Raw genomic sequence first — 24,884 nt, 5'->3', positions numbered from 1 at the left:
AGGGTCCTTGCAGAGGTGCTAAGAAGGTGATACCACTTGATGAATTAAGCTGTTTCTAAAGATTAGGGGGAAAATAAGTATAACAGTGGCTGCTGAAGTGAGGCCTAAACAGACCCCAGGGGTTGACATATCCCAACCCAAAGAACAGATAGCTGTTGACCTCCATGACCTGCAGCCATTAGCTTCTTGGGTTATTCCTCTCAGAAACACCCTCCTTGCTAGGCCAAAAATGAAGAGACACTGAGACCCACTGGCCACACTTAAATGAAACTTTTTAATGTCATCTGCTGGTTCTATACTTAATAAAAGTTTTATTTTCCAGTGACCAATTATCAGGCAGAGGTGACTTGGCCATGAACCATAACCAATACTTAATGACTGTAAAACACCCATCAGATATCTTTGGGAACTTTCTGGGCCAAAAAAAAAAGCTTCTTAGTGGACTCCCCCAGGGCTTCATAAATGGTAGGCAAGCACTACCACTGAGATACACCCCAGTCCCAGTAGACAATTAAATTATGTATATATCCAGAGCCACATGATCTATTAATGTGGTCATGCAAAAAAAAAATTTATGTATATATTTATACACACACACCCTCAAAATCGGTAGAAAGATGGGAGATCTCAGGAAGAGTTTTAACCCTTTTATTTATGAGGAAAAGCAGAAACTTGTAGAAATTCCTGTTTTTCCAATGCTGTATAATAGCAGCAATGCCTACGTCCTGCCTCCTGAGTATGGCCCAGGAAGCCAGTTACCAACTCTGCCAGCCTCCTTCCAGTGTGCTAGGGATGGCAGGAGCTGGAGACATCCTCAAACAGAACTTCTGTCCCCTATTTCAGTGGTAACGCCTGTCCCTGTTCAAGTGTTCCACCCTTAACCGCAGCTGTCTTTTTCCTTCAAAAAGCAGGATGCTTGCAGCCATGGCTGAGTTCAGGCTGTCCACACCAGGCACCACAGGGATCAGCAGCCTCTTGCCACCAGTGCTTTCGGCCAACTGCAGGGACTCCAGGCTCACGCCATGGGTCTCCCCACCTATCACCACAGCTGCTGGTGCCTCTGTCCAGTCCAAGTCGTAACTCTGAACCTCAATTTCAGGGAGCCAGCCCTTACTGTCTCCAGTTTCTACATCCTCTTCTTCCTCGAACTTGTGAAACTTCAGAAATCTTCGATCACACACCCAACCATGGTCACTGGCTTTAGTAGACATCTGGGCCTGGGCATAGAGGCCACAGTTGTCTGCTACGTGGACACGGGTATCAGGGGGCAAGTAGTTGGGTACTGTTTCCCATTCCAGATTGTTGATAACAGGCACCTGGAAGTGTGCCCCCATGCCTGCCCGTAGCACTTTGGGTTCCCAGGCATCCACACAGCCTAGAAAATAAAGAGAAGATTTAATCAAGATTGCATAAGCCTCAGATTGGGAGCTCTGGAGTAAATCAGATTAATTCTGGATCAGAAAATAAAGCAAAAGTTTATTCCAGTAGAGTCTTCTTGATAGTTGGTACCTTCCAGAGTCTTCCCAGTGATGGTGGTGTCTAGCAAAGGAACTGCAGGATTAATCCCTGCTAGTGCTGAAGAGGGATTCTGTTCATCTCTTTGACATTGTCCACACATAGACCAGACACTATACAGGGGATGCAAAGGGAATTAAAACACCCCAACCTCCAGGAACTCAGGGTACAGTAGCTTGCAGTGCTGGGACAATATCTAATCAGGTGGCAAGAATATTAGTAACAATATAAAAGAAGCATGAACAGGATAATGGAAAACCCTGGTAAAAAGCAGGGCTTTCAGGAAAAACACCAAACATCTAAGAGACCATGACACTGAGCTGGGTCTTGAAGGATAAAAGGATCTTATAAGAGAAAGGCCCAGGCAGAGGACAAAGTTAGAGAAGGGGGAGAATGCCACAGTCTAAGAATTGCAGCTGATGGTGGGGTGGGGTGTGGGAGAAGAAATGAGAGGCAGGCAGCGGCCAAGGCAGCTAAACTGAGGAGTTGGGATTGTTTTTCAGAAGACAGTATGATGCCCTGAAGGATTTTCAGCACAACAGTAAAGAATCTGATTTATGGTTCAGAAACACTCATTTGACTTCAATGTTCAGTCTGGAATGGAACAGATTTCCCACACTAGAAATGAGGCAATTAGGTAGAAAGCCAGTACAGCAATCCAGGGGGAATATGAGCCTGAACCCAGGTGGCAGTTCTATCACCCACACATACCCCTTCTGTCATACTGTGGTAAGGTTAGCAAACCTATTCTTCTATATAGAGTCAAGTGCTAGGCCCAACCACTCCCATGCACCAGCTGCATGGCAGACACTTGACCTTTCCCAGTGTCTACTCTCACCGTAGGCAAGGTGGGAGAGATGGCACAACCAGGGCACCTCGTCATGAGTATATCACGTATCTGCTATCCTCCCCTAACTTGTTAGCACAAGTCTCATGACAAGTCATTTTAAAAGTTAATTTGTCAAATTTAGAACAGATTAACTAGGCAGACTGCATTTTAAAAGGATTATAAAAAGGCACTAAGAACGTGAGAGTGCCCACACATATCCCCACCTATTGGCTTTCCCACACATTGCAGGGGACCAGAGATGGGAGATGGGTTGCAGGTTAAGAGGTCGGGGGAAAGGGACCAGAAGATGGGCTCACACCTGTGAGAGGAGCTATCTGGTCTGACCCCTACACCTAGTGGGGAGTAAGGAAAAGGTGAGACTTTCTCCTTCCTCCTCATGTCCTTGACACTGGGCATCATACTAAGTATTTCCTACTCTGTCTTTCCCTATCTCTTTCAGACCAGCCACCAGTATCAATGTGAAAACTATGCCACTTGGATTACATAAACACATTTCCCAAACCACCCCTGCTATCACAGTACTCAACAATGGAGTAGGTGGGTACTGATAAAGGAATCCCAGCACCTAGCTCTCGCACCAGCAGAGAAATATACTCCAACAGGGTGTGACTGGGAACAGCTGAAACAAGCAAGTTAGACAAGTCTCAGCAATGGCTGCCACTATTAGTATATTTAATGGTAGCCTAAGTGTTTCTGATGAATGATGTTCTCCCTCTCCTACACTCCCAAGGTGGAACAGGTCCTTTAGGCACATCCCAAGAGACTGACAGATCTGTTTAGAACCAAGTCTATTAATCCCCATTTCTGATTAAGAGACAGGAATGTAATAAGGTTAATTGGTTTGTGGGACTGTGTGACCCACCTGAGGCTAAGGGAAATGTATCACAAAGGCATAATCACACTGTTGACACATTCCTTTCACAGGATTCAGAATTTAAGTGCTAGAAAGGTCTCATTATACCCACAATTTGGAAACTCAAGATCATACAAGACTTGAAATCAAGTGTTAAAATTTTTTTGCCCTGATTAAAAATTTCTTCTTTAATAACCTAACAGGTTTCAAATAACTTTAAAAGAAAATCAACATTTACTGACTTCTTGTCAGTATTTCTTATGCCAGGCATGGTGCGAAGTACTTTATTTGCATCACCTCAAGTAACCCTCAAAATAACTGAGTAAGATTCTGTTACTATTCCCACTATAGAGATAAGGGAACTGACACTTAGCATACTGCTCATGGACACACATCTAGCAAGGAGCAGATCCAAGATTCAGACCCATGCGTGTCTGCCCAGAGCCCTAACTCATTTAACAAAGGCCAAGCAAGCCACGTAGTAACAGGTGTTCTTACCTTTAGTTAATAATACTTTGCTGCAGCCTGCCCCAGCAGCGGATCTTAGAATTGTCCCCAGGTTCCCAGGGTCACGGAGATTGTCACAAATCAAAAATAAGGGCAGTGAATGGTGAAGCTGAGTCTCTGGATATGTCATTTTAACATGGTCAGGTTTGGCAAAAATCCCTGAGGAAACAACACAGGATGTTCACTTGTCTGATGTGGGAAATAATTTGATTTTTCATTTACTTATTATTCTTTATGTATTTATAATTACATAAGGAATATATGAATACATTCTGACTCCAAAAAATTCCAACAACAAAATTCTACCAGTGCTGATCTGCCTATCCCATCTGTTTTCAGTCTTGTAGTGTGTCTTTCCAAAACCTTTATGCATCTACCTAAATATAGGGACATCTACCCACATGTAAGTGGTTTTTTTTTTTTCAACATATAAAAGCACTCAATGTATTATTCTGTAATTGACTAATTTCACTCAATAACATGTCTTGAAGAAACTGCCCATGTGTATGTAGAGCTACCTTATTCCTGTCTTGCATGTTATTTTGTAATAATACTATATACAACAGTTCATTTAGTTCTTCCCCTAACAGTTAAATTATTTCAAATCCTTATTACAAACAATGCTATAATGAATATCCCTGTGTGTGTCAGAAAATTTCTCTAGGACAAATACCCACAAGTGAAAAGGACAAGCAGTACAAATGCACTCTCACTGTTAGTGACACTAAACTGCCCTCCCCACAGGCCACTCTAGTTTATTCACATCTGGAGCACACAAAATACCTGTTCCCAACTCAAACCTTTGTTATCAGAGTATATTATGTATTTGTTTCAACTCTTTCCACTTTGATGGGAAAAATGGCATTTCATTGTTTTAACTTGCATTTTCCCTGATTAGTAGAGAGGCTGAACAGCTTTTCAAGTTAACTGGCCAATTTTGACCTTTTTCCTTTAGTTCCTTCATTTATGTTTTCTCTTTGAACTGTCTTGTTGTTATAACCATTTTCCTGAGGTTTTAAAAAAAAATTTTTTTTTAAAATAATTTGTAGGAGTAACCTAAATATTTTTTTTCAAAAGTTATCAGTCTGCTCTATTGATTTTAGTCTTATCTTCCATTGCTTGTTTTAAAAATTCAAAGTACATTCCTAGGAAAAAGAATCTGAATTAAAAAACCTGAATGCAGCCAAGTAAGGACTCCTTTTTCAAATATCCCAGTTCAGAAGCACTACCTTTGAGATATATTCTGCAAAGGCTACAAAATGAAGGGGTTATGAGAGTAGGGATAGACTGAGTCACTTCTAAGGTCTCATGCTTCTCCCAGTTCAGAAGCAGTACCTTTGAGATATATTCTGCAAAGGCTACAAAATGAAGGGGTTATGAGAGTAGGGATAGACTGAGTCACTTCTAAGGTCTCATGTTGGAGGTCCAAAAACTTGAAAGTTTTAAGCTAAACACAACCATATTTACATAGCAGCCTCTCTAACTTTATTTATCTAATACAAATGGGCTTGGGGGTACCTGCAAAAACAAAAACCCTAGTAGGGTGCAGTGGTGCACACCTGTGATCCCAGCCACTGAAGATTAAGGCAGGAAGATCACAAATTCAAGACCAGCCTTGGTAACCTCTGCACCTTAACAAGAGAGATCCTGTCTCAAAATAAAACATAAAAAGGGCCAGATGTAGCTCCGTGATAAAGTTCCTCTGGGTTTAATCCACAGTACCAAAAACAAACAAAACTTCTAAGCTATTTATATTTAAACTAATATCAAATAAAGACTCAATTTCCTTTGGAAGCATGTTCCCAAGACTGTACAGTTTTTAAAATATCACAAGCATCTTGTTATATATTTGTTCCAATAAATGAGTTACTTCCCTGGAACATAATACAATGAAAAATTTAGAATTCTTTGCAAAGACAACACAAGTACAAAGCCTCCAAGAAGAGATTAGGCAGTAACATTTTAAATTTGGTTTAAATAAAATCTGCTGCCCTAAGACAAGTATGAACAAGAAATTCTAGGTATTCACACCTAGCAATACATTGTGTAACCACTGACCAATTATTCCTTGCGGTGCTACTAAGTCGGACCAATCCTTGATATCCTCAAATTTCACCTTAATGAGGCTTACACCTTTCAACTTATCAACAGGCAACTCCTTTATGTATTCCAGTCGGCTAAAGAAGAAAACTTTTGGCACAGCTCCAGCTTTCAGAGCGTCTGCAATCAGCCTTCGACCTTCCAGCAGTATCTTTCCTTGCTTGTCCCGAAACGGCCTGGACTTAACTATTGTCATTATATTGCTGTAAGTAGAAACAAAACGATGGGTAAGTACCAACATCCTTTTACTGAGACACACCTAATTGTAACTGACATAAAGAGCTTCGCAGAGACAAAAACGAATTCCAAAGGAGACACTTATTCCGCATAATGCAAAAATAAAATGAAATTTAAAATAAAAACCATAGGGTTGTTCTGGAAGAACTCCTCCAGGTGGTGGTTAAGGTCCCACTGTGCAGCAAAAAGAAAAACAGGAGTAGACGACAAGCCTCAGGAACACATCACCTCAGCCTCCTGTCCCCAGGAAAAGCTTTATCGTAGTGAAGCCCTGTCTCTTCCCAGGTACTAGGCGTACGGGATGGGGACAAATGAAGTGGCTGTTTCTGTCCCTGCTCCTGGGGATGCGTCTTAGACGCTGCCTTGCGGGGCTGCTTCCCCGGGGAGCGCTTCCGTTCCACCACCTCCCCCGATGGAAACACCACTTTCACGGGGCTCCGCCGCAGTGCCCGGACCCAGCGCCGCCCGTTAAGATTCCAAGTCTGAACCACCGGCAGCAACGGTCGCATGGTACAACACACGCCCTTTGCCAGCATCGCCATCTTCCCGGTACCGCTGTTACGTCATCAGCGCGCGCCGTCGGTTAATACTGACGTCACCAACCCGCTGCGCCCTCTGCGGGTGGGGCGGCGCTGCATGAGTGACGGCGGTGTGGCGGTGGAAGTTATGGCGGGTCGCCGAGCTTTGCACTTCGTATTCAAAGTGGGAAACCGCTTTCAGACGGCGCATTTCTTTCGAGATGTCCTGGGGATGAAGGTGCTGGCCGGCGGGGACTGGCGCGCTTGACTGGAAGCACCTGGCGGAGGAGGGGGGTAATGGGTGTGTGGTGAACCTCAACCGGGGGCATTAGGCCCAGCGGTTCTCCATTGGCCCTGCGGGGTGTTCAGTGTCAGGAAGAGTTTTGAGCCCCTGGTTACTGGTTAGAAGTCTCTTTTTTGTTTTGTCTTCTCTTGGTACTGGAGATTGAGTCCAGGGCTTCCCACATGCTCTATAAGCGTTCTACCACTTGTGCTACATTTCCAGCCTTTTTTCATTTTAGTTTGAGACAGGATCTCGCTAAATCGTCCAGACTAGCTTCATAGTCTAGCTTCATAGTCATAGTCTTCTATTTACTAGCTTCATAGACCCTCCTGCTACAGCTTCCGGAGGGATTACAGGCGAGGGCCACCAAGGTGGGTGTTACAAGGAGGATTGACATACTATGTCTGTGCATGTTTTTTCACTTAAGTACATTCACAAATATTTATTGAGCTTCTGCCCTGGGGGAGCTTCCAGGGTACTGGGAAGGATAGTAAACAAGCAAAAACATATAATACTCTTAAAATTGATAATAACGCAGTCTCTTCTAGTTTGGAGCCTTTCAGTGCGGGTAGAGTCAGCATATTCAAGGTTTTGCTTTGATCAGGGCTGGTTTGTATGGTCTCTTTTAGGGACTCAATCTCTGGATAAATCACCGACTCGCTTTTCAACAATCCAGACCTAAGTATAAGATCAGAATCCATTCACTTGCCCCCAGATGACATATCTCCAGCTCTGAGAAGCTGTGATTCTGCAGGGGTCACTTAACAACGTGGAAGGAAGTTTTTAGGGAGCAGTGCTAGCAAAACCTTACAATTTATTTTGATTCCCTTACCAGGTTCTGCGGCATGAAGAATTTGAAGAAGGCTGCAAAGCTGCCTGTAATGGGTATGATACCTTGTATCTTAAAATCTCCTCTAGGTTCTGAATACCCCCAGGAGCACAGAAGGCAGTTTCTCAAAGTGAGTATGAAGCAGTGGAATAAATGAAGGAGTCAGTAAATCAGGGAGGTAACTTGAAGAACACTGGGGAAACCATCCTGTTTCTCTGCACTCTCACATAGCACTTCTGATAAATCAGACAGTTCTCCAACTCTCCCAATACCAGGTAGGTGTCCTGCTATTCAACTCAATTCTTAACATAGCTACCTAAAGTTAATGTCAGAAATCACAAATTAAAGGCTCACTACCACAAGACTACCCCTATTTTAGATGCCAGTCACAATTCTGGGCCTCTGATATTTCTGATTTACCATTTATAAATTGGGGGTTCCCATGACTGCCTCCTCAGATTCACTTGTTTGCTAGAATGGGTCACAGAACTCAGGGAACCACTACTTCTATTTACTGGTTTATTGTAAAGGTTGTAACTTGGGAACAGTCAAGTAGAAAAGGTACATAGAACAGGGTGTGGGAAAGAGGAGGTGTGGAGCTTCCATATTTTTTCTGGATATATACCCTCAGTACTTCCGTGTGTTCCATGGCCCAGAAGCTCATCAAGTTTTGTTGTTCAATAGTTTTACACAGATTAATGGAGCTTCATTTCCAGCCCCTCTGCTTCCCAAAGGGAGTGAGGCTAAAACTTCAAACCCTCTAATCACGTAGTCTTTATGGAGTCACCCCTATTCTAGGGCTATCTAGGGGCCCCACTCTAAGACAGTTCATTACCCTAAATTCAGGTGTTATGGAAAGGGCTTACTGTGAGTTACAAAAGACACCCCAATATCTCAGGAAATTCCAAGGATTTTAGGATGTCTGTGACAGGAATTGGATAAAGACCAATATATTTCATATTATACCATAAACCCAAATATATGCGCCAGATGAAAAATTGGTTATTGAGTATCTCTTAAGTTTAGTAGCCATATCAAGTTGGAAAAGTCCAACATCTGTTGGGATTTGTGTGCTTGTTGATTGGTATGTAAATAAACAAACCAAGGTCAGATTGGAGAATTTTCTGTAGGATTCTTTTCCCTGCTTTAAAGGAAAGTAAACATATATGCCTTTAATCCCAGCTATTAACGAGGCTATGGCAGGAGGATTATGCATTTGAGACCAGCCTGGGCAACTTAGCAAGACCCTGTCTCAAAATAAAAACATTTAAAGGGCCAGGGATATAGCTCAGCTCTGTGGTAGAGCTCTTACCTAGCATACACGAGACCATGGATTCAATTCCCAATGCCAGAAAAAGAAAAGGTAAATGAATCTTTCCTTCCTGTAAGTGCCAAATAGGTGATCTTTGAATCTTGTAGGGGGGCCCATGAGCACTGCCCACAATACTCTCAGCACCTTCTGAGGTCATCCTAACCATATGAGAACTTACAGTTTCATATGGGACTGCCCATCATTCTGTGCCCAGTAATTCTTTGGGGGAGGCCTGTACATATTGTAAAACCTGGGTTCATTTACTTTCATTTTTCTAGGCCTTATGATGGGAAATGGAGTAAAACAATGGTGGGATTTGGGCCTGAGGATGATCATTTTGTTGCAGAGCTGACTTACAATTATGGCATTGGAGACTACAAGCTGGGCAATGACTTCATGGTAAATATTCTATTCCAGTAGATTTTTGGTTGGGGTAGATGACTTGTTTAATCTGAAGTAATTTGTTGAGACTGAGTCCATGTGGAGGTGACATTGAACAAAGGGTCAGAGGACATAAAGGAGTTAACCATGTAGATATCCAGGGAAGAACATTACAGGCAGAGAGAAAAGTCCATGTAGAGGCCCTCAAGCAGTACCTGGCATATTGAAGAAAATGCAAGGAAGCTGGTGTGACTGGAATGGAGATTATAGGAGAAAGGTGGTCGGCATTGGGGTCAGATTGTGTTGAACCTTTAGTTCATTATAATCCATCCAAATGAAATGAAGAGCTATTAAGAGTTTTGAGCAGAGGAAAGAGCAAGGTCCAGCAGCTGTCTTGAGAACAGGCTGTTCGGTACATTTTGGAAAGTTTACTCTGGCTGTAGAGTGGGCGATGAATTGCAAGATTGGAGCAGAGACTATTATAATAGTCCAAGTTAGAAAAGAGGCTGGCCTTTTCAAGAGGCCCAAATGTACATTATTTTGTATTTAGAGTAAATTTAGAGTGTATTAATAGTTGGTTTAATTTTTATTGTCTTAAAAGCAAAAAATGACCCTGGGCTGGAGAACCTGTCCTTAACAGGCTCTGCTTGCAGAGGTAGAACCTCAGAAGCTGCAGCCCCAGAAGTCCATTATTTTCATATAAAACTCCCTTCCTGGAGCCATGGGAGTGAACAGTATGCTCCCTTGGTTTGGTGGGTGCCCCAGAGTTTCAGCAGAGACATGCTGGGCTCTCACTGTAGCTTCACAATCTTAGCTTAGCCTCATGCAAATGTTATATTGTTTTGTTTGCATTATTCTCCCTCAAATTTGGGTTTTGTACCTATTTTACACAAAAATGAAGACTATGTTATCATTATTACCAACATTTGCAAATAAGCCAAACACCAGGAAGCCCTAAATTTAAAACAAATCATAAATAGAAGAAATTAAAATAAAAAGCAAAAATCGGCTCAGAGGCTAAGGCAGGAATATTGCCAAGATCAAGCCCAGCTTAGGGTACATAACAAGACCATTTCTCAAAAAAAAAAAAGAAAAGAAATCTCAAAATAGGTAACTGGCAGGCCAAGGTAAAAATCAAGATTTCTCTGGCTAGATATTGGGAAAAATTTTTTTTTTCCTTACTGAGGATTGAACCCAGATCCTTGTAAATACTACACAAGTGCTGTACCACTCATCTGTGCCCCCAGCCCTAGATCTTGAACATTTGAAGACATTATCTTTGGCATTAAATAGGCCATACTTCACTGACATTTGAACTTCTGTTCTATGATTCATAAAGATCTGAATCTTTGTGGGAGAAAATATCCAAAACGTACTTTGAAATTACTAGAAGAAAAATTACTAGAAGAAAAATTACCTACTAAATCTTAGGTAATTTGACTTAGAGTCAGTGGATGTTGGTGCCTTGTTTTGTAAAAGATCTGTTGTGATTATGTGTGTGGGTGTTTTCATTGTTTGTTATAGGGAATCACACTTGCTTCTAGCCAGGCTGTCAGCAATGCCAGGAAGCTGGAGTGGCCACTCAGTGAAGTTGCAGAAGGAGTTTTTGAAATTGAGGCCCCAGGAGGATATAAGTTCTATTTGCAGAATCAGAGTCTACTTCAATCAGGTAATTACATCAGAATGAGTAAAAACCTGTTGTGTTAGCTTTTCGTTGTTGTGACCAAAATACCCGACATAAACAACATATAGGAAGAAAAGTTTATTGACTCGGTTTGAGAGGCTTCAGTCTATGGTGGTGTGGCTTCGTTTTTTTGAGCCTCAGATGAGGCCAAATATCATGGTAAAAGGGTATGGCTAAGGGAGGCTTCTCTGTCATCGCAGCTGGGAAGCAGAGAGAGGAAGGGGCCAGGGACAAGAAATGCCCTTCCAGGTCATACCCCTAATGACCTACTTTCTCCAACTAGGTCCAGCATCCTACAGTTTTCACCACCGCCTCATAAAACCTTCAGATTATTAGCCCATCAATGTACCAATCCACTGAACCCTCGTGATGCAGTCATTTCCCAAAAGTCCCATCTCTGAATATTGCTGCATTGGGGACTAAGCCTTCAACACATGAGCATTTGGGGCCATTCCAGATCTAAACCAGAGCACCTGTCTAAAGCCACCTTTGATGGAAGAAGAGAGGGAGTTAGATATCTTTTCTCCTGTAGAGTCTGAATTTACATGACATGTCCCTCACAAGCCAGTGCTCTTACCTGTTTTTGAGTAATTATATTCTCATGCTAGAACTAGACTGGTTCTGTTCTATTGGTAATGTACCTACTTATGATTCTATCAGTTGCAAATTATAGAATACCCCACTCAGACTAATTTGGAGGATAGAAAAATTTTTTAACTCACAGAGCAGGTATTCTGGTAGGAAGAATTACATGTCACTACTCAGCAATGATATCAGGAACCCAAATTATCTCTAAAATGTTCTGTTTTCTTTGGTGTATTTCTCCTAAAACTAAATCCTCTTGATTAAGGATGGCTGCCAGTAGCAGTTGGGTCCACATGTTCCCACACATTCACTTTGGGTAGGAGTCAGGAAACCAGCTTCTTACTGCTCTTTTTAAAGAACAGTGCAAAACTTTCTTGAAATTTTTTAGCTAACTTCCTGGTCAGCCTGCTGCTGAACCAGTCATTGCAAGAGAAATAGAATTATCCCTAGATTACTTAGCCATACCACTTGAGCTGAGGTTAGTTTCCATAACTCCAGGCTGGTATTTAGTAAGAGACAAAACAGAAGTGAGGAGCTCACCACACTGCTTGTCCCATAGAGCAGGAAAGAAACTTCACAGGGTGTGTTTTTTCATGGTAGAGGCAGCTTCATCATGTGTATTTAATTCCTGTAAATTCAACTGCTTCTCTGCCAAAACAAAAGCAAAAAAAAAAGTGCACGGTGGAGTAGTGGCAGTGGGGGGTGGGCTACAGGAGGAGGCTGGTAAGGAGCAAAGACAATTCTGCCTGCCATTTCATTCAGTGAGCACATGTCTCTAAGTGACTTGAAAAGAGTCATATAAATTCTTTCTTCCAAGCCAGCTGTGGTGGGGCACTCCTATAATGCCAGCAATCCTGGAAGCTGAGGCAGGAGGATTGCAAGTCCGAGGCCAGCCTCAACAACTTCGCAAAGGTTTGAGCAACTTAGCAAAACCCTGTCTAAAAATAAAAATTAAAAGGACTGGGGTTGTAGCTCATGGCAGAGCACCCTTGGGTACACCAAAAAGCATAAAAACCCCTTCAGTCACCAATGAAGTGCAGAAATGCCAGCTTGCTATAAGTCCTACACAGCCAGTCTACCCTCCTACATAAAATGGACTGGTCTTTTTGCTGAGCACCAGATGAAAAACAAGTAGCACTGAAAACTAAATCAACTCAGCATTTGGGACATGGTGCAGACCAGTGGAGGAAAGCATTTTTGTTTTTTTTCTTTTGTTTTTTGTTATGGTATTGGGGATTGAACCAAGGGGTACTTTATCGCTGAGCTGCATCCCCAGTCTTTCATATTTTTATTTGAGACAGAATCTCACTATGTTGCTGAGGACCTTGCTAAGTTGCTTGAGGCTGGCCTTGAACTTGTGGTCCTCCTACCTCAACCTCCCCATTTGCTAGGACTATAGTCATGCACTACTGTTCCTAGCTGTGGTTATTTGATAGGCAATTGTTGCTTTATATACTGACTTTATTATTTATTTATTTATTTATTTATTTATTTATTGTCAATACTAGGGATTGAACCCAGGGCCACTTGTATCACTGAGCCACATCTTTATCACTTTTTCATTGTTATTCATTTTTATTTTGAGACAGGATCTCCCTAAGTTGCTGAGGCTGGTCACAATTCTAATGTGTTTGTCCTCCTTGGGAGATAATGGTAATATCCTTGAGGCATTAATTTCCTGTTGGTAATGGAGTTAAATCTGTCAGTCTAGCTGGTATCCATTTTTTGTTTGAATTATTCACTCCTATGTAGTTTCAAACATTTTTTTCCCATTCCTGTTCCTGCATTCAAGCTGTAAATCAACTGACACTTGTTGGTTTTTTGTTGTTGTTTTGTTTTGGTACCACAATTGAACCCAGGGGTGCTTAACCACCGAGCCACATGCCCATCCCATTTTTTATTTTTTAGTTTGAGATAGGGTCTTGCTAAGTTGCTGAAGTTGGTCTTGAGCTTGTGATCCTCCTGCCTCAGCTGCCTGAGTTGCTGGGATTACACTTGACTAGTTGATTTTTAAAATAATGGAGAAACTATAATCGAGTCTGCCAGGAGGAAGCACTTGTGAGAAACACCTTGCCATGTATAAAAATATATGTTTATATGTATGAAATATCTAAATCATATATTAATTAAATGTATATCTCTCTTCATAATCCATTGCAGGAATTCCATTGCATTATTACATTGTAGGAAGATAAACAGTTCTCTGTTGTTGAATGTTTATGTTATTCCTAATGTTTCATTGTTCTGGGCAACACTGACAAAGGTCTTTGTGATGAAAGACCTTCATACATCCACAATTACTTTTTGAATTGCTGAAACTGGACTTGCCCTTTGCAATGTACATTTTTAAAGATTTTGATACATTCTGTCAAGAATACTTTTTTTTTTTTTTTAAAGCAGTGCTAGCGACAGAACCCAGACCTATACTCATACATGCCAGGCAATTATCAAATCATTGCCCAGAAATGTACTAATTTATACTCTATGAGTATTCTATCATTGTGACTCCTGTCTCCGCCCCCCCCCCCAACACCAACATACACACAAAGTTAACACTGCTAACTTTTAAAATTATTTGCGAGTGACTGGGGATGTGGGTTTAATTCCTAGCAATGTGAAAAAAAAATTATTTGCCAAAAGAATAAAAATTAAAATAATAATAATGAAAAATCAAATCAAATCATTTGCCAGTTAGGTGAAATAGTTTATATGAATTCAGATTTCCTTGATGATTTGTGAGGCTGAATAAATTTTTCACATGTTCAGTGACCATTTCAGTTCCTCCTTTTGTGGATAACAGCTTTGTACCTTTTGCCAGTTTGTCTAGGCTGTTCATCTTTTTCCTATTGGTGCTTAAATATGACTTTCACATTAATAAATTTTTGTCTTGTGTAGCAAAATTTTTTCCCTGATTCTTTTTAATCTTAATTTTTATGGGGGACAAGGGGCACTCAGGATTCAACCCAAGGCCTTGTATGTGCTAGGCCTATACTTTACCAGTGACCACCCGCAGCCCTAGAATTCTTTTTTTGGTTTTTGTTGTCTAGGAATTTTCTGTTTGTGTAATTTACCTGGCAGGCTTTTTTTCTTCTTGGTTCTTTTAGTTTGGGTGTTATGTTTAAATAAAAATCTTCCAATCTAAAATTGTATAAATTATCACCTGTATTTAGTATTTTATTGGTTTTATTCTTTAAACTTAGTCCTTTAGCCCATCAGAAATGCATTTAATTTTGCTATTTAATTCATATATATATCTTTTTCCCACCAAGTGATTAACCAGTTAAATTAGTGTCATTTATTAAATAAGGTGCCCTTGCATACTGACTTAAAATTCTTTTTTTAATCATAAACTAAATTCTCTTGGGGGATATCAAACCAAGAGCCTCACATATGCAAGGCATGCACTCTACTACTGAGCAATCTTTCCACCCCCATTAACTAAATTCTTACATTTGATTGAGCCTATTTTGGTGTGTATGTATTTTTGTATGATTGAGAATTGAAACCAGGGTTGCTGAACTCCTGAGCTACACCTTTTTTTTTTTGGTACTGGGGAATTGAACTCAGGAGCATTCAGTCACTGAGCCCACGTGCCCAGACCTATTTTGTATTTTATTTAGAGACAAGATCTCACTGAGTTGCTTAGTGCCTCACCGTTGCTGAAACCAGCTTTGAACTCTTGATCCTTCTGTCTCAACCTCCCAAGCCACTGGAATTACAGGCATGCACCACTGCACCCAGCGCTTATTTTTCATTTTGAGACAGAGTCTCTAAATTGTTGAGGCTGACCTTGAACTTGCACTCCTCTCGCTTTAGCCTCCTCGGATTACAGGGATGCACCACCACACCCAGCTGGGTCTTTTTTATTTTGTTGTATGAAAATGACCTATCTATTCCTGCTGGTTTATTACTCTACAGATCCTGTATTGAAAGTAACTCTTGCAGTGTCTGATCTTCAGAAGTCCTTGAACTACTGGTCTAATCTACTGGGAATGAAAATTTATGAACAAGATAAAGAGAAGCAAAGGGCTTTGCTGGGCTATGCTGATAACCAGGTAAGTGATCTTGGAGAGAAATAACTAACTTGTTCCTTTGAGTTTGGCCTATAAAAGAGGGGAAAATGAAGGTTGTTCACAGTGATTCAATATTTATACAGATAGAAAGAAGAAAATGTAAATTAGTGAAATCTTACCACTCATACTAGTTTTGTTTCTGTTTGGGAATATAGCCTTTTAGAAGTGGAATGGGCTGGGATATGGCATGGTGGTAGAGCAATCGTCTAATATGTAAGTCCCTGGGTTCTATCCCCAGCACTGCCAACACACAGAAAAAGAAGAAATGGAATTTCTTAGACATAGACAAGACTTAACACATGGTCTATTTTATATATGTATATGTTATTACTTTTTTAAAATAACTTAGCATTTGAGCCTGATTTTGTCTTTATACTTTGACCCAGCCATTGTACTTCTTGGATGTTTTATTTTCTTCTGGCACTCAGGATTGAACCCAGGGTCTTACACGTGCTAGGCAACCGCTTTACTGCTAAGTGACATTTCCAGTCCTTTTTTTGGGTTGTGTTGGTATCTTGGTTTGTTTTGAGACAGCGTCTCTATTAGTTGCCCAGGCTGGGCCTTGAACTTGTGATCCTCCTGCCTCAGGCTCCTAAGTTGCTGGGGTTATATCTTTTTATAGATATACTCATCATACATATGCACAAAGAAGCATGTACGTGGTTATCTATTATAGCATTGTTTGCAGTAGTAAAAGATAAGAACCTTCATGTCCTTTGGATTAGAGGAATTTTTTTAAAAGGTATGGTTAATCCATAGAATGGGATACTGGGGATGTAGCTTAGTGGTAGAGGACTTGCCTAGTATGTGCAAGGCCTGGTTTCTATCCCTATTACCAAAGAACAAAAACAAAAAACCTGAACGGATTACTATATAGCTATTGAAAAGACTGGCGCAAGTCTTTATATACTGGTGTAGTAATAGTAAGTGGAGAAAACAAATGATAGAATAACTTATAAATTGGGCTACCATTTATATAAAACAAAACACACACACACACACACACATATACAATGTGCTTAGAATAAAACTCTAGAAAATGGGGACTGTTTGCTTCTTGGGTAAGAGAAGGAGGAAGACTTTGATTTTACTTTCTTCTTCTAGTACTGTTTGAATTTTTTTTTTTAAGTGCTGGGGATCCAGGATCAACCAGGGTCTGAGCATGTTAGTCAAGCCCTTTACCACTGAGCTACATCCCTAGCTCCACTGTGTGAATTTTATTACCACATGCATATGTAACCTGTCCAAAAGCATAAACTCTTCTTTCTTTTCAGTGTAAGTTGGAGCTGCAGGGCATCAAGGGTGCAGTTGACCATGCAGCAGCTTTTGGAAGAATTGCCTTTTCTTGTCCCCACAAAGAGGTAATGTTAGATAACTTGACTTTTGTTTAAGTTCTGTGACTAGCTAGTTCCACTCACTTGAGAACCTTGGCCTTCCTTTCTTTAGGTTCATTCTGATTGTGGCTTTGGTATCAAGTTCAACAGTTATTTCAAGAACCATTAAGATAATAAAATTAAACAAGTGACACCTTGGTTCTTTCTGATCAGATGCTCCTCTAGAGCTAGTGAGAACCAGGCTGTAAAAGTAGTATGTGACCCTTGCTACTTTGCCTTCTTTTTCTCAAGTTGCCAGACTTAGAAGACTTGATGAAAAGGGAGAAACAGACGATCCTGACTCCCCTGGTGAGTCTGGATACCCCAGGGAAGGCCACAGTACAAGTGGTCATTCTGGCTGACCCTGTAAGTATTACTAAGCAAGGGGACAGGCTCTACCAGGGTTTTCTTCAGAGATGTCTTTTGCCAAATTACTTTTGTATTTATTGGTATAGGATGGACATGAAATTTGCTTTGTTGGAGATGAAGCATTTCGAGAACTTTCTAAAATGGATCCAGAGGGAAGCAAATTATTGGATGATGTGAGTCTTCTGTTTTGTTTTGGTTTTTAATATTTTTTAGTTGTCAGTGGGTCTTTATTTACTTTTATTTATTTTTATGTGGTGCTGAGAATTGAGCCCTGTGCCTCACACTTGCTAGGCAAACGCTATACCACTGTGCTTTGACCCCAGCCCTTGAGTCTTATATCTACATTATATCACCATAGGCGTAAGGGGGTTGACATAAAGTATATATGGAGAAGGGCCAAAGCAGTAGCGTCCATGTTCTTACTGTTAGAACCACATCCTTTTGCTGTTGAGGTGACTTTTTTAACCAGGGACCTATGTCTTCATTGCCACCTGTATAACCCCTTATGTGTACTTAGACTGTCTTAGAGACTGTGGTACTATATTATTCTGCTTGGTGAATGGAAATGCCAGATACTATCCCCTCTCATTTTCTTAGCTTTCTGTTCATCTCTTCCATTTGACAGCTCAGTCTCTTCCTAGTGAATTGTTCTCATCAGCATACAAGCAAGCTCCAGTAGCTCCCATCTTTTAAAGCTTTGTGTTAATTCCATATCCCTTCTCTAGATTTCTTTACAGATTTCTCTTTTTTTTTTTTTTTTCTTTTCTTCTTGGTATTGGGGATTTAACCCAGGGGTGTTTACCACTGGGCTACATCCTTAGCCCTTTTTGTTTTTGAGACAGTGTCTCATCAAGTTGCTAAGGCTAGCCTTGAACTTGCCATCTCCCTTCTCAGCCTCCTAAGCTGCTGGGATTATAGATGTGTGCCACTGGGCTATAGATTTCTTCTTTAAAAAATCTGTCTGCACACAGTTTCTACTTCTTACCTCCCTTTTATACTTCACTCTATTCTGCAATGACTCTTTGTCACTCAAATAGTTGCTCATGTTGACATCACTGGGACCTCCATCTTGCCAAATCCAGAAACTTCTTTTCTACTTTCATCAAACTTGATTTTTCAACCCTGTATGATGGTGCTTGCTTGTAATCCCAGCTATTTAAGAGGTTGAGGCAGGAAGATTGAAAGTTAAAGGTCAGTCTGGGAAATTTAAGGAAGATCTTATCTCAAAATAAAAATAAAAAGGGCTGGGGAAGTAGCTCAGGGGTAGGGTGTGCTTGCTTAACATGTGTAAAGCCCTGGGTTCACTTCCTGGTACCACCCACCCCTAAAAAAATTTAAAGATTTAAATTTAAAGACTTAAATTTGTTTTATTTTAAAAAACTTATTAAAAATTTATATAAATTTTTAAAAATCAAGATTTTTTTCCAAGCAATCTTCAAAGGAGTTACTCATTGTCATATTCCAACTTCTTACTTATATCTGGCATGTAGTAGACATTTTCTGAATACTCTGTGTGTGTATGAGAGAGAGAGAGAGACAGACAGACAGACAGGGTCTTACAGTTGTTGCTCAGACTGGTCTCAAATTCCTGGGTTTCAAGTGATCCTCCTGTCTCAGCTCTTAAGTAGCTGGGACTATAGGCACATGCCACTGCACTTAGTTTATCTCTAAATAGATTATTGAATGATTAAAGGAATTAGTCTATCGCCAGTTCTGTCATTTTAATCTATGTAACTGATCTTCAGCAATTTACTTCAATTCCTTGAGCTTCCTTATCTAAAAATTTGAGAAAATAAGAATATCTTCTTCATGGGATTGTTCTGTGGTTTATAGAGCTTAGCAAACCTCACAAAGCATGTAATGTATAGAAAATACATTTTTTATAAATTTTATGCTGGAAAATAGAATCTCAGGAAACCTTTCAGTTAACTTTTTACTGGACTCTTCCCTTGTTCTTTCATGCCTTCCCTTAAACTCTCTTCTTCCATATTAGAGATTGAGAATCCTGCCTTCTTCACATCTCTGTTGACAGCTTTTCCCAGAGGCAAGTGCTGTTCTGATTTCTGGCACTATAGATTAGTTTTGTTTGTTCTGGGATACATACAAATAGAATCACTCAGTAGATATTCTTTTGTACCTGGCTTCTTTCTTTCCACATTTTTGAGATTCCTTTGTGTAATTACATATATCAAGTTTTATTTATTTCTTTCCTTTTTTCTTTTTGAGTGGTATTCATCTTTTTAACAGTTGTTTATCCATTCCTACAATGTTAGACAATTGAGCTGTTTCCAGATTTTTATCTCTTATAGAGAAGACTGCTATCAACACTCTTGTTTAAATCTTCTTGTAGATACATGTTTTGTGTCTCTTGGGTAAATTCCTAGTAGAATTGCTTTTACTTTATCCAAAAGTATCAAATAGCTATCCATAGTAATTATCCTATAGTAGTCCCCCCTTAACTGCAGTTTCTCTTTTCACATGATTTCAGGTACCTGTAGTCACCTCTGTCCAAAAATATTAAATGGAAAATTTCAGAAATAAATAATGCATACATTTGAAATTGCACACTGCTCTGAGTAGCTTAATGAAATCTCCTGTTTTCCTACTCTATCCCACTTGGAACTTGAATCATCCCTTTATGCAGTGTATCCGCACTATATACCCTCCCCTCACATTAGTCAGTCAATTACCATCTTAGTTTTCAGATTAAATGCCTTGATATAGCAGTGCTTGAGCTCACGCAACCCTTATTTTATTTAATAATGGCCCCAAAGCACAAAAGTAGCGATGTTGGCAATTTTATTATGCCAAAGAGAAGCTGCAAAGTGCTTCTAGAAGAAAAGGTAAAAATTCTTGATTAATAAAGAAAGAAAACAAATCAAAATGAAAAACCATGCTGAGATTCTAAGATCAACAGTATGAAAAAATCTTTTATCTATAAAATTTAAAGACGTAAAAAGAAATTTGTGTCAGTTTTGCTATTGCACCTCAAAATGCAGAAGTTATTGCCATAGCACATAAAAATACCTAGTTAAGATGGGAACATGTTAAATTACAGGGTTTGGTACTCTCCACAGTTTCTGGCATCCCCCCTAGGGGTGTGGAAAGGTATCACTTGAGGGTAAGGGGGAAGTACTCTAGGTGTATGAGAGTTCCAGTTGCTCCACATCTTCACCAACATTTTGGGTTTGTGTTTTCTGAGTTTTAGCCATCCTAACACTTGAAAGATCACTTCTTATTTTGTTTTTAATTTATATTTCCCTGATGACTAATAATTGTGAGCACCTTTTCATAAGCTTATGGACCATTTGCTTTCTTCTTTTGTAAATTATATGTTCAAGTCTTTTGTCCATTTTTTTCACAATAGGTTTTATTTTTTAATATTTCTTAATTGAAAATTCCAAATATACTCAAGAGTACAACAAATCCCCTGTGTGACTCTCAGCCATCACCTCTGTACCATAGTTTTTCATCATTCTTTCCTTCCATCCCCAGACCTTCTTTTCTTTTTTTTTTTTTTTTTTTTTTTGGCTGGGAATTTCTAAGACAAATCTCAGATAACATACCATTTTTAAAATTCCTAAAATACTTAAGTATTTTATACTTTTTACAACAATCTAAAGAAGTAGGAATTAAACAATTTTCTTACATACCATGTTGACATTGTCACATTTAAAAAAATAAACAGTATGGGCTGGGGTGATAGCTCAGTGATTAAGTGCTAGCATCCTCAAGGCCCTGGGTTCAGTCCCTGGCACTGGGGTGGGGGCTGTGTATCAGCAGTGTCACCTAAAATCCAGTTCTTGTTCCCTCTCTCTCTCTTTTTGCAGTGCTGGGATAAAATCCAGTTATTAAAATTTCCATTTTTTTTTTTATACTGTTGGTTTGCCCTACATTTTTGTGACTAGCTTTAATTTAATTAGAATACAGAACAATTTATACGATCCAGTGAATTTCATGACAAATGAGTTGAAAGGTAGACTTTTGATCTGTTTTACATTTTAACCATTCTAGGCTTTTCACTAATCTCTAAGAATATATTTTTCACCTTGTTTCTTTAATCATTGTTTTATTCTCCTGAAATGTCCTTTCTCTTCTTTGAGTATTTGCTCATCTTTTAAGGCCCATTCAAATCCATTTTTTTATTAGTTTTTCTTTTTATTGATTTGTTGGAGTTCTTTGTATATTCTGGATATAAGTAATTTGGTAGATATCTGCAAATGCAAGTATTTTTTTCTAGTCTATGGATTGCGTATTTTGTTTTCTTTTGTTTTTGGTACTAAGGATTTAGCCCAGGAGTACTTTGCCACTGAGCTATATCCATAGTTCTTTTTATTTTTTATTTTGAGACAAGCGTATTCTAAGTTGCTGAGTCTGGCCTCAATCTTGAAATCCTCTTGCCTCAGTCTTCCAAGTTGCTGAGATTATAGGCATGCACCACCACTCTGGTTTGGCTGTTTATTTTATTTTGTTGGTAGTGCTAGGGTTTGAATACAGGCCATGCACATACTAGGCAAATGCTCTATCACTGAGCTGTATCCCCAGCCCAGTAATCTTGAAGAGCCAGGAAGCCCATTTATCCACTTTTTATATTTAGTGTTTTTGGTTTCCAGACCAGTGTTGTGTCCAGTGAGCCTCTTCACCATAGGATCCCAGAGACATTACTAACTCAGCATGTCTGTAACTAAAAAAAAAAAAAAAAAGGAAATCCATTCTTCTTTTAATAATATTCAGTGGAGATTGTTATTAAGTATCTCTTATTTTGACACATTATTTAAAAAAAATTTTTTTAGCTATTGATGGGCCTTTGTTTTATTATTTATATATGGTGCTGAGAATCGAACCCAGTGCCTCATGCATGCTAGGCAAGCACTCTACCACTGAGCCACAACTCCAGCTCATTGACACATTCTTAAGTGTTTTGTGTACATTCTGTAATTCTTAGCACAACCTGTAAGGTAAGTAGCATCCCTCTTTGCATATGAGAAAACTGAGACTCAAAAAGATTAAGCCATTTGGCTATGAATATCATTCATTCAGCTAAGTGGCAGGCAAGGGCTTGGGTGGAGGTCTTTTGGGCTTCACAGTTGGTTCTTTTCCTTCCTCTGTAGCCTTCTTCTTGTGGATGGTATGTACGATATATCTTTTATCCCGATGTTCAAGCCACTGTCCTCAGGATCAGTTTTTTTTGTTTCATTTGCATATTGTTTCTTCACACTACTAAATTTTGTTAGCTGTTGGTCATCAAGAGATGCGAGTTCTGCAAATATCTTCATTGTCCCCTGTAATACTGCAAAAGCCTCCTGCCATCTTCTGGCACCCCTTTCTTGGTGCCAGCATTAGCTTCCCACAGCAGCAATCCAGTAATTCTTACAACTGTTTAGTCTTCTGATAGCTCTCTATTACCTTCAAGATGTATTCCAAACCCTCTGACAGAGTATGTGATATGTCTAGCCCTTCCCTACTCTCTAACCTGTTCTACCTCTCTCCCTAAGGTCCCTTACCTATCCCTGTTTTAGTCCTTTTGAACTGTTTATATTAACCCAAATCTTTTCTCTGCCTGAAGAGTGTTTTCTCTCCCCTGTTCTTCAGCTTGTGTGTCAAAACTCAGAAAATTTTCTGGGTTCTGTCCCTCCACTTTTTATGGTGCCTAAAAGACAGAAAAATTTGCAGTTCCAACTCTTGTGAATTTTTGTTGCTTTTTATTTTACCTTTGATCTTTAAGTACCTTTTATATTCATCAAAATAATAAATCAATACTGATTTTATATAAATGAAATGTAATGTCTTGCCCCATCTTTGAGTCTCATTGCCCAAGACTGCCACCATCAGCTTTACTGTTTCTAAACAAGATATATATATTATATACATTTGTTTTCTCATTTTCAATTGCTGACATCATTTTGTGACTTCCTACTGATGGGTATTTTTTATACTTTCTCCAATTAATTGTCTTTTTGGTCAGGTACCACTTTGTTCATGGCTGTATTGTAGTAAATATCTCAAGGCACATACACACTCTTTGTACAAAGTAATATCTGAGTCCTTAAACTGTTCTATATAGACCCAGAACCTCAGACTATGTTGCAGCAACCTCACCGGATCCACCATAATACCTAGCTTGTGATGAAAATTCATTTTTTTTAGAAAGGTATTTCCATACTTGCTTTTTGACTGCATAAATGTTTTTCCTTACCAAACCACTGAAAGAACCCTTGTAGAGTTCTTTCATTAACATGGATTCTCTTTGAGTTAGTAGGCACAAAACTAACCCAACCAAATATTGGTGGAATAGACTAGGAGGAGCCTTTAAAAAGTGAATCATTCAAGGCTCACAAGCTAAAACATCAATATACCTTTTCTTATTTGGCCTCATTCCCAGTCTGAGTCTCATAACACTAAAGATTCTTGTTCTACCACAGACCCCACAGCCTGGTATGCATGGTCCCTGCTCTTGCATCAGTCAGCCAGCAGGCTTTGCCCTTTATCCTGCAGAGTGATAACCACCAAGCAGTTGCTCAGTACTCACCAGCATCTCTGTCACATTGAATAAAATACACTGGATGAACATTCTTTAAATATCAGTTTCTTCTTTGTGCATAGTACAGTGAGACGTAAAGTGGGTTATATCTTGTTTTTCAGACTTGGAATAAATGTATATTTCTGTTTCTGTAGGCAATGGCAGCAGATAAAAGTGATGAGTGGTTTGCTGAAAGAAATAAACCAAAGGCTTCAGGTTAATGGAAGACATCATGCGAAACAAGCATTTATGATTCCTGCATGGCACCTATGAGACCTGATATGTTTCTTTTTGATAAATGCTCTTACAACTTCATTGTGCCCTACCAAGGCAAGGAGACCTGGGTACTGAAGATTTGTATATTTCAATCTTTGAAAACTCTGGTATGTTTTAGAAATGAAATCCAATTATTGTTAATCCAGGTAGAGGGGAACTCACTAATCTGCACTTTGGAATTGCACATCCTGTGTAACTGTAATAGATCAATAACAAATTATTTTCTAGACTGGAACAGCTCTATGGTGCAGCTCTTGGTTGGGGATGGAGAGAATTTTGATGAATCATGTAGATTTTACTGTAGTGACTATTCAAATAAATCCAGATCAGTTGCTTATAATCATCATAATTCCAGCATCTGATAATAATAAACTGTTCTAATGTCCTCTCTGGCAGGTCTGACATATACTTTTTTTAAAAGAAATTCTGTTCCTTGGACAAAAAGATTTGGTTAAACCCCGTTTGACTTGCTTTTACATTTTGAGTAGCCAGAGAAAACAGATGGGTAGGATTTAATGTGTTATATTTCTACACACCTGGCTCTGTGCTAGTTTCTTTTTATTTATTCTTTTTGTTTATTTATAGTACTAGGGTGGAACCTAGGGCTTCTCTACCACTG

The 24,884-nt window shown here is 39.5% G+C and overlaps 2 protein-coding genes across 5 annotated transcripts; one reads left to right on the top strand and one right to left on the bottom strand.

The window, feature by feature from the left end:
- Positions 1-634: 634 nt before the first annotated feature.
- Positions 635-6,637, bottom strand: MRM3 (mitochondrial rRNA methyltransferase 3). Of its 2 annotated transcripts, XM_079130908.1 has the most exons (4): positions 6,291-6,637; positions 5,784-6,028; positions 3,717-3,884; positions 635-1,375 (listed from the first exon to the last, which is right to left on the bottom strand). In XM_079130908.1, the coding sequence occupies exons 1-4, from the start codon at positions 6,602-6,604 to the stop codon at positions 840-842; spliced, it is 1,263 nt and encodes a 420-aa protein (XP_078987034.1). In that variant the 5' UTR covers positions 6,605-6,637; the 3' UTR covers positions 635-839. The 2 variants fall into 2 exon arrangements, with proteins under 2 accessions (XP_078987034.1, XP_078987035.1); XM_079130909.1 differs by lacking the exon at positions 6,291-6,637 and having other exon boundaries at positions 5,842-5,981.
- Positions 6,638-6,669: 32 nt separating this feature from the next.
- Positions 6,670-24,657, top strand: GLOD4 (glyoxalase domain containing 4). 3 transcript variants are annotated; one of them, XM_079130926.1, is made up of 9 exons: positions 6,670-6,818; positions 7,699-7,748; positions 9,283-9,403; positions 10,910-11,054; positions 15,573-15,709; positions 17,002-17,088; positions 17,353-17,466; positions 17,556-17,642; positions 24,145-24,657. In XM_079130926.1, the coding sequence occupies exons 1-9, from the start codon at positions 6,699-6,701 to the stop codon at positions 24,208-24,210; spliced, it is 927 nt and encodes a 308-aa protein (XP_078987052.1). In that variant the 5' UTR covers positions 6,670-6,698; the 3' UTR covers positions 24,211-24,657. The 3 variants fall into 3 exon arrangements, with proteins under 3 accessions (XP_078987052.1, XP_078987053.1, XP_078987054.1); XM_079130927.1 differs by lacking the exon at positions 7,699-7,748 and having other exon boundaries at positions 6,687-6,818; XM_079130928.1 differs by lacking the exons at positions 6,670-6,818; positions 7,699-7,748 and adding an exon at positions 7,803-7,967.
- Positions 24,658-24,884: the final 227 nt, after the last annotated feature.

This window comes from Sciurus vulgaris (assembly GCF_902686455.1).
Source record: "Sciurus vulgaris genome assembly, chromosome: 3".
NCBI classification, from domain to species: domain Eukaryota; kingdom Metazoa; phylum Chordata; class Mammalia; order Rodentia; family Sciuridae; genus Sciurus; species Sciurus vulgaris.
The sequence above is the reverse complement of the archived record's forward strand: the minus strand, read 5'-3'. Positions and strand labels throughout refer to the sequence as shown.

Bases quoted from the DNA above. Each gene is read 5' to 3' on its own strand.
- MRM3 (XM_079130908.1), bottom strand. From the start codon at position 6,604: ATGGCGATGCTGGCAAAGGGCGTGTGTTGTACCATGCGACCGTTGCTG. The intron at 6,029-6,290 runs GTGATGTGTTCC...TTCTACTTACAG, and splicing joins CCTGGGGACAGGAGGCTGAG to CAATATAATGACAATAGTTA. The intron at 3,885-5,783 runs GTCAGTGGTTAC...TTGTTTCCTCAG, and splicing joins AGCACCGCAAGGAATAATTG to GGATTTTTGCCAAACCTGAC.
- GLOD4 (XM_079130926.1), top strand. From the start codon at position 6,699: ATGAGTGACGGCGGTGTGGCGGTGGAAGTTATGGCGGGTCGCCGAGCT. The intron at 17,467-17,555 runs GTAAGTATTACT...TTATTGGTATAG, and splicing joins TGGTCATTCTGGCTGACCCT to GATGGACATGAAATTTGCTT. The intron at 17,643-24,144 runs GTGAGTCTTCTG...CTGTTTCTGTAG, and splicing joins GAAGCAAATTATTGGATGAT to GCAATGGCAGCAGATAAAAG.